Here is a 12,693-nt window from a genome sequence, read left to right as displayed (position 1 = left end):
TACATTAATCTCTGATTAGCTCCAGCTGTATTTATACTTGAAGAATTTTGTGGTTTTATATGTATGTTTGAATTGAAATTTTTTTTAAAAGAGTTCAGCAGTTTAAATCTATCCATCAATTTGACAGTTCTTCAAGTTTTCTTTGTTTTCAAAAAACAATACATTGTTATTATGTTGATGTTACCACTGGTATGAATACTTTCTATTACTAATTTAATACGAATGCTTTTACAATTGGTCATATTTTATTAATACTTAAACACCGTTTTAATTTTTATGTTATTATTAAGAGTTGTGGTCCCAAGCGAGATAGAAGAAATACAAATATTGACAGTTGCAGCAGATTTTAATGGTCATGTGACACTTGTGTCCGAACAAGTACAGGAGTCCCACACACCCACGCACACAAACAGAAGATAAAGAACAGCAGCACAAACATCCAAGCCAAGACTTTTACAAAACTGACAAGCGAGCAGACGTTTATTCCCTTTTCTGCATTATCAGACACAAGAACAATCATATAATTTCATATTTGGGTTACTTTCAAGCATTTTCTTACAATGTTTTCTCCCTTTTGAGTTTGTATTGTAACATAGGAATGGAACACACATGAATCCGATTTCATTGAACGGCGTCACTTGTCGTAGTTAGAAATCATACTCAAATGAAAGTTTTTTGTATGAAATCCGACTAAATTAGTGCAAAACACTGACAAAATGGGCTCTGACACACTTTGAAATATGTATAGTGGCTAAAGAAGTCGTTTCCACAGGATGAAAGACTTAATGGGGAAGTCGAGACAAAAATTGTCTACAATAATATGTTCTATGCGGCCCTGCTGTTCTAAACATCATATTCTAATGAATATTTGTGAAATATGAATTAAACAGAAAAATCCACATTTTTCATCCATCTCAGGGGGCGCCCACTCTGCTACTTGCTGTCGACTCCAAATGACATCACAGTGCCTCATGGCTCAACTTGCGAATGTCACCTGAGCAAACTCAGAAAAACAGGTGAGCCATAATTGGTCGTTACCTGAGCCCTGCGCAACTGTGATGTCATTTTCAGTCGACAGCAAGTGACAAAATGGCCACCCCCTGTGATGGGCCAAAATGGGTGGATTTTATTGGTTCATAATACACAAATGAAATCTGAATCCGAATGCCATGTCAGACTATTGGGGGCGCATAAAAGATATTGTAAAGAAAAAGTTTGACTTGACTTCCCCTTTGAAAACAACAATATTAATGTACTCATTAAACTGTGTTAATTTATCGGCATCTTCATGTAAATTCAACAGTTTTGAATACATTCAAAGCGTGTTTCCACTTCATCTTGTATAAAATTGTCTTCATTTCAAAATTCTGTCAAAAATCACTCCATATGTATACACTTTACCCGAAAACCCCTGCTAAATTTGCAGGTTTGTTGGACAGCAGACATAGAGGACACAAAATGGAGACGGCGCTGCCCCAAATCCATCCTCCCTTCCAAAAATGCTCATTTTCTCACCTTATCACCATTTTTTGACTTTACGTGTCAATGTGATTTTGCGCCCTATACAATATTCAATATGATTCACATACACACTACATATACAATATACAGTGAGAACAAGTATTTTGTTATGCCTCCACCGGTTCAATTGGACTGACTAAAATCTGTGTAAAAAAAAAAAAAAAAAATAAACACTTTCACTTTCAGTAGATGCAACAGTGACCCAAATACTTTTGTTCATACGGGTCATTCATTGAGTGGCTTGTTACGCAATTAATTATTGATATATGGTTAAAAAAAAACAACAACAAAAAAAACAAATGGAAACAAAATGTAAAAAAATAAATAAAATAATAGATAAATTAAAATTAAATTAAAAAAACAACAAAAAAACGAGAGGACAAAGTGAAAAAAACAAAACAAAAAAAACACTCATTTGGCTCAAAGTTTTGACCTGAACAACTTTTAGCTTTTAGAGCGAGAAGTGGGGCTCCCCATGAACTGGTTGCAGATAGTTTTAGAAAACAAAATAAATTTAAACTGTTCCATATTGTAATGTTTTTAAATTGACGCTTCAAAGAAAAGGCCATTTGCAAATTCAAGTAAGCAGAATCAACACTTTTCAGACAATAAAACATTCTTTGAACTATTGAACTAGAGTTTGTAGAAGCTGAACAGCGCCACCCGCTGGACAGATATGCTAATTGCACCGCAGTGTCTTTCAAAGCTTCCACTGTGACATGGTCATCCGTGTCCATCGCATATTTACAAAAGTCTCCGTAGCGTATAGTGTCACAGGGCCGACACTTTGACGACGTTGGCCGAGCTGGTGGTGGTCTGGATGCTGGGGCCAGGGGACGGGGGCGGCGGCCTGCGGAGGGGGGGACCGCGGAGGTTGTCACCGTCTGGTGTGGTCAGGGCGGGGGGTGACGGGAGGCTGACGATGGCCGTGGTGATCCGGCTGCCCTTACAATTGAGCCTCCCAACGTCGTCCGCTTTCAGGTTGAGTTTTGAACGACTACAAGGAACCAAACCACATCATTTATTGTATATACAGCACATGCTTGTTTTATTACAATATTTTTATTACAATATTTTTATGTATAATATATTTTAGTGTTGACATTTTGACTTAAATGTCTTATCTCTCTCTCTCTCTCTCCCTCTCTGATTTATTAAAGGATACAGGATACATTATAGCTCTCACTAGGTGCTGTCTTGTTAGGCTTGTTCATGGCGATGTATTTCACCTGGTTGAACGCGGTGGCCTATCGGCACACTGGATGTGGATGGCGCTGAGCTCCTGCAAGGGGCCCTGTTGGTTGGGTCCAGGCTGCAGAGCGGCATTGGGCAAGGTGGTGTTCCTCTTGGCCCTCCGGCCGCAGCAGGTCGGTGTTGCGGCGTCACAGCTGCTCACCGATGCTCTCCGGGTGGGGAAGCTCTGGATCATGGCTTCTAAATAGTTCTGTTCATATAACTGCTCATCTACAAACTCATGAGCCTGGAGGGGGACATGCATCAGAAGGTTGAAAACACAAAGAGGCGGTAGGAGAGAGAAGTTGAAGGTGTTTACCCTACAGTGGTTTTCTCCAGACAGTGCAGCAGATGGTGATGTTGGCTCTCTAAAAGACACGATGATTGGGGCGCCTTTTGCTCACCTGCATTGGCACTCTGATGGAAGAAAGTGAGTAGGAATTTGAAACTTAAACCACATATTTTTGCGGGGTTTTGTTTTTTACATCCAGATCTGGATTGGATGGAAAATCATATATATATAAACACATATATAATATACATACCCCTATCTATACATATGATTTCATACATATCTGATTAAATTACATAAACATATATACATGCATGAATACATACATATACATAAATACATACATATACATGTAATGTATGTACACATTTGATTAATTGCTGTATTATTGTATAATAACAGCACTGAATTATCTCTTCATCAAGCGCCACAAATTTAATATACCAATGCTTACATATGAAATTCTAAAATGTGTTTATGTGCAAATATTTGAATCTTTTTGATAGTTATTTTAAGTTAAGTGATTAACTGATTAGAAAAAAAGGGGTTGATAGTGCTGGACCCCCTCAAACGTGGTGGACTAAAAGGGTTGATCAAAAACTTTTTAATGAAATGATTGGTCATGAGTTCCACATTCAAAGCTCTGGTTAATCTAATAAAATTCTCTTACACATACACACATATATATATATATATATATATATATATATATACAAAAAAGAATACACATCCACATCTATATGTAGATTTTTTTTAATAATCAGGATACATAATTAATCCTTTTGTAATGTTGATTTACATTTACTAAATGTATTTTTTCTCAGAATTATCACTAATTAACGCTATGAAAGATACTGCTATGCACTTGTTGATTCAGCTTGTCGACTTCCAATAATGATCTCGTGTGTTGTAAAAAGCTGGCACAGAGCAGCGTTAGCGGATGTCGCAGACAGCCTTGGAGTAAGCAATGCATGGCACTTTTGACAGCATGAAAACCAAAACAACCACAACAACAACAAAAAAAAAACCCATTAAGGATTACGTTCCCAAATGGGACTTTCAAAGGGTTCGTCTCAAGCATTGCAAAGTAAAATGAAAATGGAAAAACAATTGCATTTGGTCCCAGCACGTGTGCTCAAAGGGTTCGGAGCGCGGGCGATCAAGCTGCAAAGATTCTCATTCACATTCCACACACTCGTGAACACAACTAGAAGAACGTGGGCTCGAGAACATGACAGCTTCTCCATGATTGCATTCCTCCTTTTCAGTGGCATCAAGTTTCAGTGCTAGGCTGTCTTTTCATATGAACCATGGCAGAGCTGCAATAATCAAAAACTCACAACATTTGGTGTACTGTGCTTGACTCCCCAAAATTAGCTTGGTCATTTTTGGAAAAAGTCCGTTTTTCTTATAGGAACATGAATTTGGTGGACAAAAAAAAAAAATTCAAGAGAAGCCACACCTTTCAGGACAGATTTGGTCCTATTTTATATATACTATTTTTTTATATATATTAGAATTATATATATATATAAAGAAAATTCAGTTCAGATGTAATGAAACAAAGACACTAAGGTAGTTAGAAATTGAGAGAACATTCAAGAAGGCACCATATATGATAATGAGCCTGACGTGTTCCACTAATAAACTCCGTCAAAACAAATACAAATCCTAATAGGAAGCCAGGAGGCGACAGTTAATTTAACTGACGGAGAAAAGCGTCACATATCGCTTCACGACCAGTGACTGACTTGACAGCCGCCTACGTGCCACTATAATTTGACTCGCCGGCGGCCTCGCGGTAGATTTGTCGAGGGCTACTTGCAGATGGCATTTATATGGTAATGCTCAAGCGCCAGCATCGACTCCCGATTCGATTAGATCCAAATGGATTTGAGGAAATGGAAGGATATAAGCCATGTGGTGGTGTTAAGAGATACATCGTAACGACGGTGGAAGAAGAGGAAGAGAGAGGGCGGATGAATCAAATGAAGCATAACGCAACAATCAGATGAGCAGTTTGATACATGAATGCAAAACGAGATGTCTGTCCTCAACATTTCCAAGGTTCTAAGCAAGAACCCAATTTCTTTTTTTAAAATATATTTTCCAGTGCCCTATAAAGTACCTACGGTCATATCATTAATCCATATTCCACCTTTTAGTATATTCTTACACTTGTGAGGCTGCATGTTTTTTTTATTCTGTAGTTTCTTTTTAGTGATTTTGACAGCCAGAAATCAGAAGAAGTCTGCAAAGCCACTGAAGAGGCAACTCTGAGGATTAGTGCCACCCCCACATTGGCTGGCGTGAACCCTCAACTTGCTTTAACCCCCACAACACACATATTTCAAGCGGAGCTCGAGATTGTTATTGATCATGTCATGGCACGAAAGTGAAAAATATATTTTTCATATCATATCTATGCTGAACCACATGAGGCCCTTTTCTCTTTGAAGGAATACAAGTCATTTTTATTAGAGCGATATATATATATATATATATATATATATATATATATATATATATATATATATATATATATATGCACTCACACATATACACAATGTGTGAATGAAAGAAAAAAAATGAGATTTGTCTGAATGTTTTCTTTAGTTTGGTTTAAGGTGTTACATGACTTCATCTTCATATTACAGTTATTCCATCGGCTTCCACCTTTGAGTTTTGCGTTTGCTCTGATTTATTTTTTTTTTTTTATATGAGGTTCCCTCTGGTATTATGTATATTGTCTACCAGTTGGAACAACTGTTGGGTAACTGCAGGTTTATTGCTTGGTGCATGATTTGGAGAATTTTATGAGTTAATTAGATCATGGAATTTGAGGAATTGGAATTTAATGAAGAGTGGATTCGTGTGCTGTCTGTAATGGGTTTTATTGATGATGTGGATGGCTCTTTTTTGCAGGATGAAGACAGAATGCGTGTGTGTATTGTAAGTGTGTCCCGCATACTTCCACACAAAAGGTGATGCTTGGAAATATGAGGGAACAGTGCAGGGTGTGTTGTGAACTTGAAAAAAAACATGATTAGCGTTGTTCATTTTCGCAATTGATTTGGATATACATGATAGTAAATTATTACCAGGAGCAACAAAGCAAGCAGGATAAAAGTTTCAATCTGACTTTGGTTTTGCAGGCAAGTCTTTAATCAAATTGTTGGATGGCAGACAAGTGTGAAAACGACTGTGTGTGATTTCGCTCTTACGACCTCCGCCCCGAGAATGTAGTCATTCCGACTTCCTCTGCTCTTTATCGCCTTCGGAAGGACTTTTAAAATGTTCCTCGGTTAATTAAAGCAGTAATTGTCATTTTGAGGGTGTTTCGAAGTGAGAGGATTAACGTGTGTGCGCGTGTGCAAGAAGTAAAGCTATCTAGTTTAGTGGACTGCAATTAGGAATGCTGTTCGACAAGAACCAGTCTCATTAATCTCCCAAACTGAATCTAAACAAACAATCTGTCCGCTTTTAATAAAGTCAGATATGAACAGCGTCTATTCTATCTTCTTTTTTTTCTTTTACAACCTAATTGTCATAATGTTACGACTTCATTCTCGGTGTGTTACAGACTAATTATTGTAATTCTACACTATAATTGTAACACAACTACATTTTTTTTTCAAACAATTTAACTTTATTCTTGTAAAATGTCAATGTCACGACTTTAATTTTGTTACAAAACAACTTACTTCTCCTTACTTACTTTACAACTCCATTCTTGTAATGTAACGACTTCATTCTAAAATTACAACTTTATTTGTAGCGTTACAAGTTAATTCTCGTCACATTACAACTTCATTCTGACACTATTTCAAATTCCTTCATTGCATCATTAATTCTTGGAACATTACGACATCATTCTTGTAACGCTGACTCTTCTTATAACTTGACTTTCTTTTTGTTAAGTTGCAAATTTATTCTAATAAAATTGACATTGGTCTCAAGCGACATCATAATATTATGCAGTTTTTCTTTTTATTTTATGGCTTTTTTTCCTCTTCAGTCTCGTAAATATATCGCTGTTTTTGGATTCATTTCTTGAGTGAACCTGAATCTCACTTACCAAATTATTGGGCAAGATTGTCATTTGGTCTGTGGGGCTGTAATGACGGAGCCTTGTGAAGTCTGACGAGCAACACGTGGATGTGCACGGTTAAGCTGTTTCAGTTGTATAATGAATAAAAAAAACAGCACTGCCTTTGATGGAACTTCTTTACAACGACTTCACTGTTGGCATTTGAAGGGTCAGAGGTCATTCCTCACCGTCAGCTCCAGCAGATCGTTTAGGAGTCCGTTGCGTTTGCTCAGCAGGAAGGCGTTGGCGCTGCCGGACTTGGCTAAATGTATACGGGCCATTCGGGCTTTCTGGAGAAAAAAAAAAAGAGGAGAAGAACATGTCAGGCAGGTGGACAGCATCATGACTTGTGTTTTGTTTAATGGACAGACTCCAATTCAAAAACTTGACCAAACGAAACTCAATAACTTACCCGAATAATTAATAGTATAATTGATTCTAAAAGGATTTGTGATTGATAGCCCAAATTCAAACTTAATATGCTAGTAAAGTCACAAACTGTGTCCATATAAAAACGCCTCACAGCTAAGTGATTACTTGGAATCCACCTCGCGACATCAATCCTGTGAAGTTGCCTAATCCAAACGCTCTCCTGTGTCCTGCATTCAAGTCGCGGCTTTGAAGAGGGTGAAAAACGCGACTGGAGTTAAACACTTTAAATTCTTTCTCCCTCTCTCGCTGTCTCGAGAGAGGCGTTTGTACTAAAATAAATGAGTCAGCCCTTCGGAAAGATGGATTTGATAACTCAGCAGAGGGAGGGCGATCGAGAGAGACACAGAATGGGAGAGAGATGATATCGGAATGAAATTTGCTCAAATGAAGAGGATATTAGGGGAGGTGTGAAGGATATGAAGCTGCCTCAAGTGCTTGTAAAAGTGAGCGATCTCCGGGTTCGGCTCCTCACGCGGACCAATAAACCAGACCTGACATAACTCATAAAGTCAGAATTAGTTGGGGAACTTTTTGAAATTGTAGCCGCAGATATATACATGCGCAGCGATATAACTCTCACGCTTTCCTGCGTGGCATGTTTAATGGAGTGAGCCCGACTGTTGCGCTCAGTTAATGAGAGAATGAGTTTGACAGCGAGAATGCTGCCTCGTGCTCATCTTGGTTGATCAAAGGTTGCGCTTGACACGAGGAGCAAGATTGTGAGGGAATAACTGACTCTGATCCGGCAGGAAGTCGATTGCGATTGGTCGGGCTTGCGAGCATCTGTCAGTCGTTTGATGGTCGATTGGGTCCTAATGGAGGTTGAGTTAAGTTTACTGAGCTCTGACTTTGTCGGAGGTCAGCTTTAGTCAAATTCAACGTCATTCGCGATGAGGTTTAGAAAAAAAGATCAGTATTGGCAAATGGAATATTATGAAGAACTGGAAGGGAAAAATTTGAATGTGAGACAAAGTCAAGTATTACTAATATCAGTTTGTGCAAGAAATTTAAGAATTTTTAATGTAAAGTCAATGTTATGAGAATTGAAATAATAAAAAAAGGAATAAAGTAAAGTTCATGTCATAATGATGAAGTCACAATCATCCCGAACTAAAGTTAATGTCACACAAATGAAACAAAATGAGAAACATGTTGCAATGTTAAAAATAATAAATCATGTTATGAGAAAGTGTCAAAAGTTCTGGGAAGTTGTTTGGATGTGCTAATAAAGTTGGAACGCTACGGGTATAAAATGTTAAGTTCTAAATATTATTACAAAAATGAAATCGTACCGATAGGTAATGAAGTTGAAAAATTAGAGAAAGTAAGTCATAACATTACATTAATTAGTTGGTAAACAATGATGATGTTTTAATGATATTACATTTCTAGTGGAAAGTTCTGACAATTAAATTAGATTGTTACAAAGTTATAACAATAAAAAAGTCAATGTTGTGGGAAAAATGTTGTAATATTATGAATTGCAACGTGAGAGGAATTCAGTCATAAAGTTACGAGAATGAATTAATTGTTCATTGTTCAAAACAACAAATGACGTTGTTGTGCTGTCACATGAACTAATCCAAAAGTTTTGAAAGTTGTACAACACATTAATTGCAATGTTACGTGAACGATGTCGGAATATTACGAAAAATTTGGAAGGTTACGAGAAAGTTGCGCAAATGAAGTTGTTACAAAAATAAATCAATAAGTCCGAATGTTCTGGGACTTCAATTGCAAAGTTGTGAAAATGTGGTTTTAATGTCACAAAAATAAAGACGGAAAATAAGAATAATCAGAACTAGTTTGAAGTAATGAGAATAATAATGTAAAAAATGAATGCCAGCAATATTGTGAATGCTACGATACTTAAATGTAACTCCCCCTCGTGTTTAATGGTGCGTGTTGTGCATTTGTCGTCCGCTGAATTATTGTTGCTGGCATCTACTGTCATCGTTTGCTTATGATAATTGTCTCTTTACTCCTCTGTCAGGGAACGTCAACAAAAAAGGCTTGTTATATTCTCGGCGTGAAACTTCTCAAGCCTGGAAAGTCGGCAGATAGTATTCTTAGTTGGGAAAATCTCACAAATTAAGAGGAGTTGATAAAACTGACAACAACTCAACTCTGAAAGTGGAGTTTAAAGCGTAATTATATTTAATGACTGGATCGTCTTCCCACTCTGGAAAGATTTTGCAGTTTCATTCCTACAGCAGAGATGTCACCCCGCTCGTAACCTCAAAACCTTATATGTTAGGAACATTGTAAACTGTGGCCCCGTGTTTGAAACAAAGTCATTTAAATGTTTTGCCTAACGGGCAAAATTGTGGCCTCATCGTTAGCATATCCGCCTTTCATTTCTGAGGTTTCTAGGGTTTGAATCTCAGCTTCTTTGACTGTGCTGGACTTCCTGCAAGTAATACAGCTTCCTTCAAATTTTAAATGAATGAATTAATTAACAAAATCTGCTGTCCAGTCAGCCAAGGACAAGCACACAGAAAATGAATGGACAAATTCTTTTCTTTTCTCGCTTGCCCCTGCTTTCAATGCCTTTTTTTCCCCAACGACACTTCTTTTGTTTTTTTGCACCAAAACCACATTATGCCGCTCATTTCCAGGAATCCAGCGCCCACCGAACATACCTGATGTGTTTATGACGCCGTCTTTTCTCATTTAGTCAACGTCACGCCGAACGTTAATCCAAAAGGTATTTGCATTTCATAACGTAATCTATTTATTTATTTATTTATTTTGTGCTTATGTATTAAACATCAGGGAGCCAAAGTAAGGTCCGAGTGCTAGCATTTTGCTATAATTGAGAAACACGATAGAATTCAGGAAAGAACTTTGTACGCGTGGCTGATCTCGCCAAGTTGTACGGGGAGTCTACATCAACTATTTGCTTCATACTGGCTCGAAAAAATAAATCGAGGATGCTGTTGTCGCGAAAGTATTTAAATACTAAAATACAGTAACCGCTACTCATTCCTCCACTCTCCTTGCCATCTTCCAAAAAGATTGCTTGTTAAAAATAAAAGTGACGTTTAATGTTCATTTATTTATATCACTGGTCTGGGTCTGAAAACTTGTACCTCCAAACTAGTCACTTTTCAGAAGTTCATCCATCAACATTTCAACATCCAAGAGCGCAAGCCATTTTCAACACTAAAGATTGCGCAATAATTTGTGAATACAATACTGACACATGTGGACTGACCAATAGTATAGCTTAAAAAAAATACCGTCACTTATGAGGTTTCGGGCTGACGCCCGCAATACGTAATCTCTACTTACTGTGCGTTCACTTAATTTTTTTGTTTGTTTAAAATTTTGAGTGAAATGTGGCGTCAGACTTTTTCACTGCAACTCTTTGGTATTTATGTTCATTTGTGTTTTTTTTCTCATTTGACAGAGACTGCAAGTTCACTTAATGAAGCGTCCAGTGAGTGTTTACATGAGACAAATACGCATCCGGCCTTATCACAGCCTCCTCAATTAGCTCTCAGCGAAGCAACTCTTAGCTTAATGCTTCTCTTATGTAGTCCGGTGGAAAAGGTCAGGCGCACTAGATGAGCGCAGTGGGTGGATAGCTAACATTTAACACTTGGCTATGGAGTGCGTGTGTGTGTTTGTGCGTGCGTGTATGTGTGTGTGTGAGACACAAGAATGTCAAATAAAAGGGCAATACATTTCTGAGTTTTGGGGGGTTAGTAGCATTGGACAAATGGTTCATTGAGGTCAAACCTTTTGTCCTTGATACTTTTTCTTTCAGATTTTTTTTATTTATGTCAGGCCTTAAAAATAATCATCTCAGTACGCTGCTGCTGGCATGACTAGGTTGCAGAACAGGACAAATTCTCCAAGTTCAAAAAACAAACAAAAAAAACATTAGTCAATCTTGTCATACATTTTCCTTATCGTAGAAGCTCAAATGTTTTACCTTCTGGGCACGGCGTTTGTCTGCCCTCTGATTCTGGTGGTAGATGCGACTGAAGTTGGAAACAATGACGGGCACAGGCAGGGCGATGACAAGCACGCCGCTCAGCGAACAGATAGAGCCGAAGATCTTTCCAGCGATGGTCTTTGGCACCATGTCTCCGTATCTGAAGGTGACATGGATTACAGGTTGGAATATGTTTGGCCACATGTGCTGTGCAGATGTTTGGAACAATTTAGATGCCATTCAAACCGGTAGTCAAAAAAGTAGCTTGAAAACTAGAATAGGGAGAATAGCAATCCAAAGAAAATGGTTGGATAAATTGCACAAAATGCATCTCATGTTTTCATTCTTCCTGTCCTTGAGCATGGCACCTATTTCTTATATTAAATTGGAAGCAAATAAAAAAAAAATGTCCCCACTAATCGCAGCATGCCATTCTGTTTAGAATTAGAAATCCCTTTATTGTCATTGTACTCAAGTGTGCAACGAGATTAGAGAATTTAATATTGCATTTGCAAAATATAGATTATGCTACAAAATCCACCAGTTTTTAATCTGTTTCAGAAGCAGCCATTTTGCCCTGAGCTTCTGTGATGTCGACAGCAAGTGAAAAAATTGCCACCCTCTAAAACAGATAAAACAAGTGGATTTTGTAGCATAATTCTTATTCCACATACGCAATATTAATCATTATTCCATGTTAAAACTAGTGGGGGCCGCATCGAAAATTTTATTGCAAATTCCATTTTTGACTTGACTTCCACTTTAATGAACCGTGCAACAAAATGACTGCAATAATGTCTGTTAACAACTCAAATGTTCACATTGAAACATTGCACAGTGCAATTTGATATTGACTTTTGAGGCATTTTGCTGTCTCTATCCCTTAGCTTCCTCCATCCTGACACTATAAGACTCCTCAGCCCCAGAAGTAGGCAGGTGTTGGACTGTTTCCTGAGCCCCGAAGCTCTTGAGTCTTTGTTTCGAAAAGTGCACTGAGGACTGGATTATTGGATCGACTTCCCCCTGCGCAGTCTGCAGCTTCCTCCAAACTTCAGCTTCATAATAGCAGATTAGGGCTAGTTTAGGAACCCGCCTCTACATACACACACAGTATGAATCCAATCCATGGTAACCACATTTTGTGTCACTTATGATACAGTGAGTAAGCCCCCCCCCATGCCC

The 12,693-nt window shown here is 37.9% G+C and overlaps 1 protein-coding gene across 2 annotated transcripts in view; it reads right to left on the bottom strand.

The window, feature by feature from the left end:
• Nucleotides 1–403: 403 nt before the first annotated feature.
• LOC148327632 (A-type voltage-gated potassium channel KCND3-like) overlaps nt 404–12,693 on the bottom strand; it is a 61,441-nt gene continuing 49,151 nt past the window's right edge. For both annotated transcript variants that reach the window (XM_088310003.1, XM_088310004.1), the window contains 5 exons: nt 11,509–11,671; nt 7,325–7,426; nt 3,079–3,171; nt 2,751–3,001; nt 404–2,518 (listed from right to left, as the gene is read on the bottom strand). In XM_088310003.1, the coding sequence (XP_088166129.1) occupies nt 2,293–2,518; nt 2,751–3,001; nt 3,079–3,171; nt 7,325–7,426; nt 11,509–11,671 (835 nt within the window). In that variant the 3' untranslated portion in view covers nt 404–2,292. The remainder of the gene's footprint in view (nt 2,519–2,750; nt 3,002–3,078; nt 3,172–7,324; nt 7,427–11,508; nt 11,672–12,693) is intronic.

This window comes from Idiotropiscis lumnitzeri, chromosome 11 (assembly GCF_059441095.1).
Source record: "Idiotropiscis lumnitzeri isolate Australia: NSW breed Sydney's pygmy pipehorse chromosome 11, RoL_Ilum_1.0, whole genome shotgun sequence".
Lineage (NCBI taxonomy): Eukaryota > Metazoa > Chordata > Actinopteri > Syngnathiformes > Syngnathidae > Idiotropiscis > Idiotropiscis lumnitzeri.
Note: the sequence above shows the minus strand (reverse complement) of the source record. Positions and strands in the feature narration are given on the sequence as shown.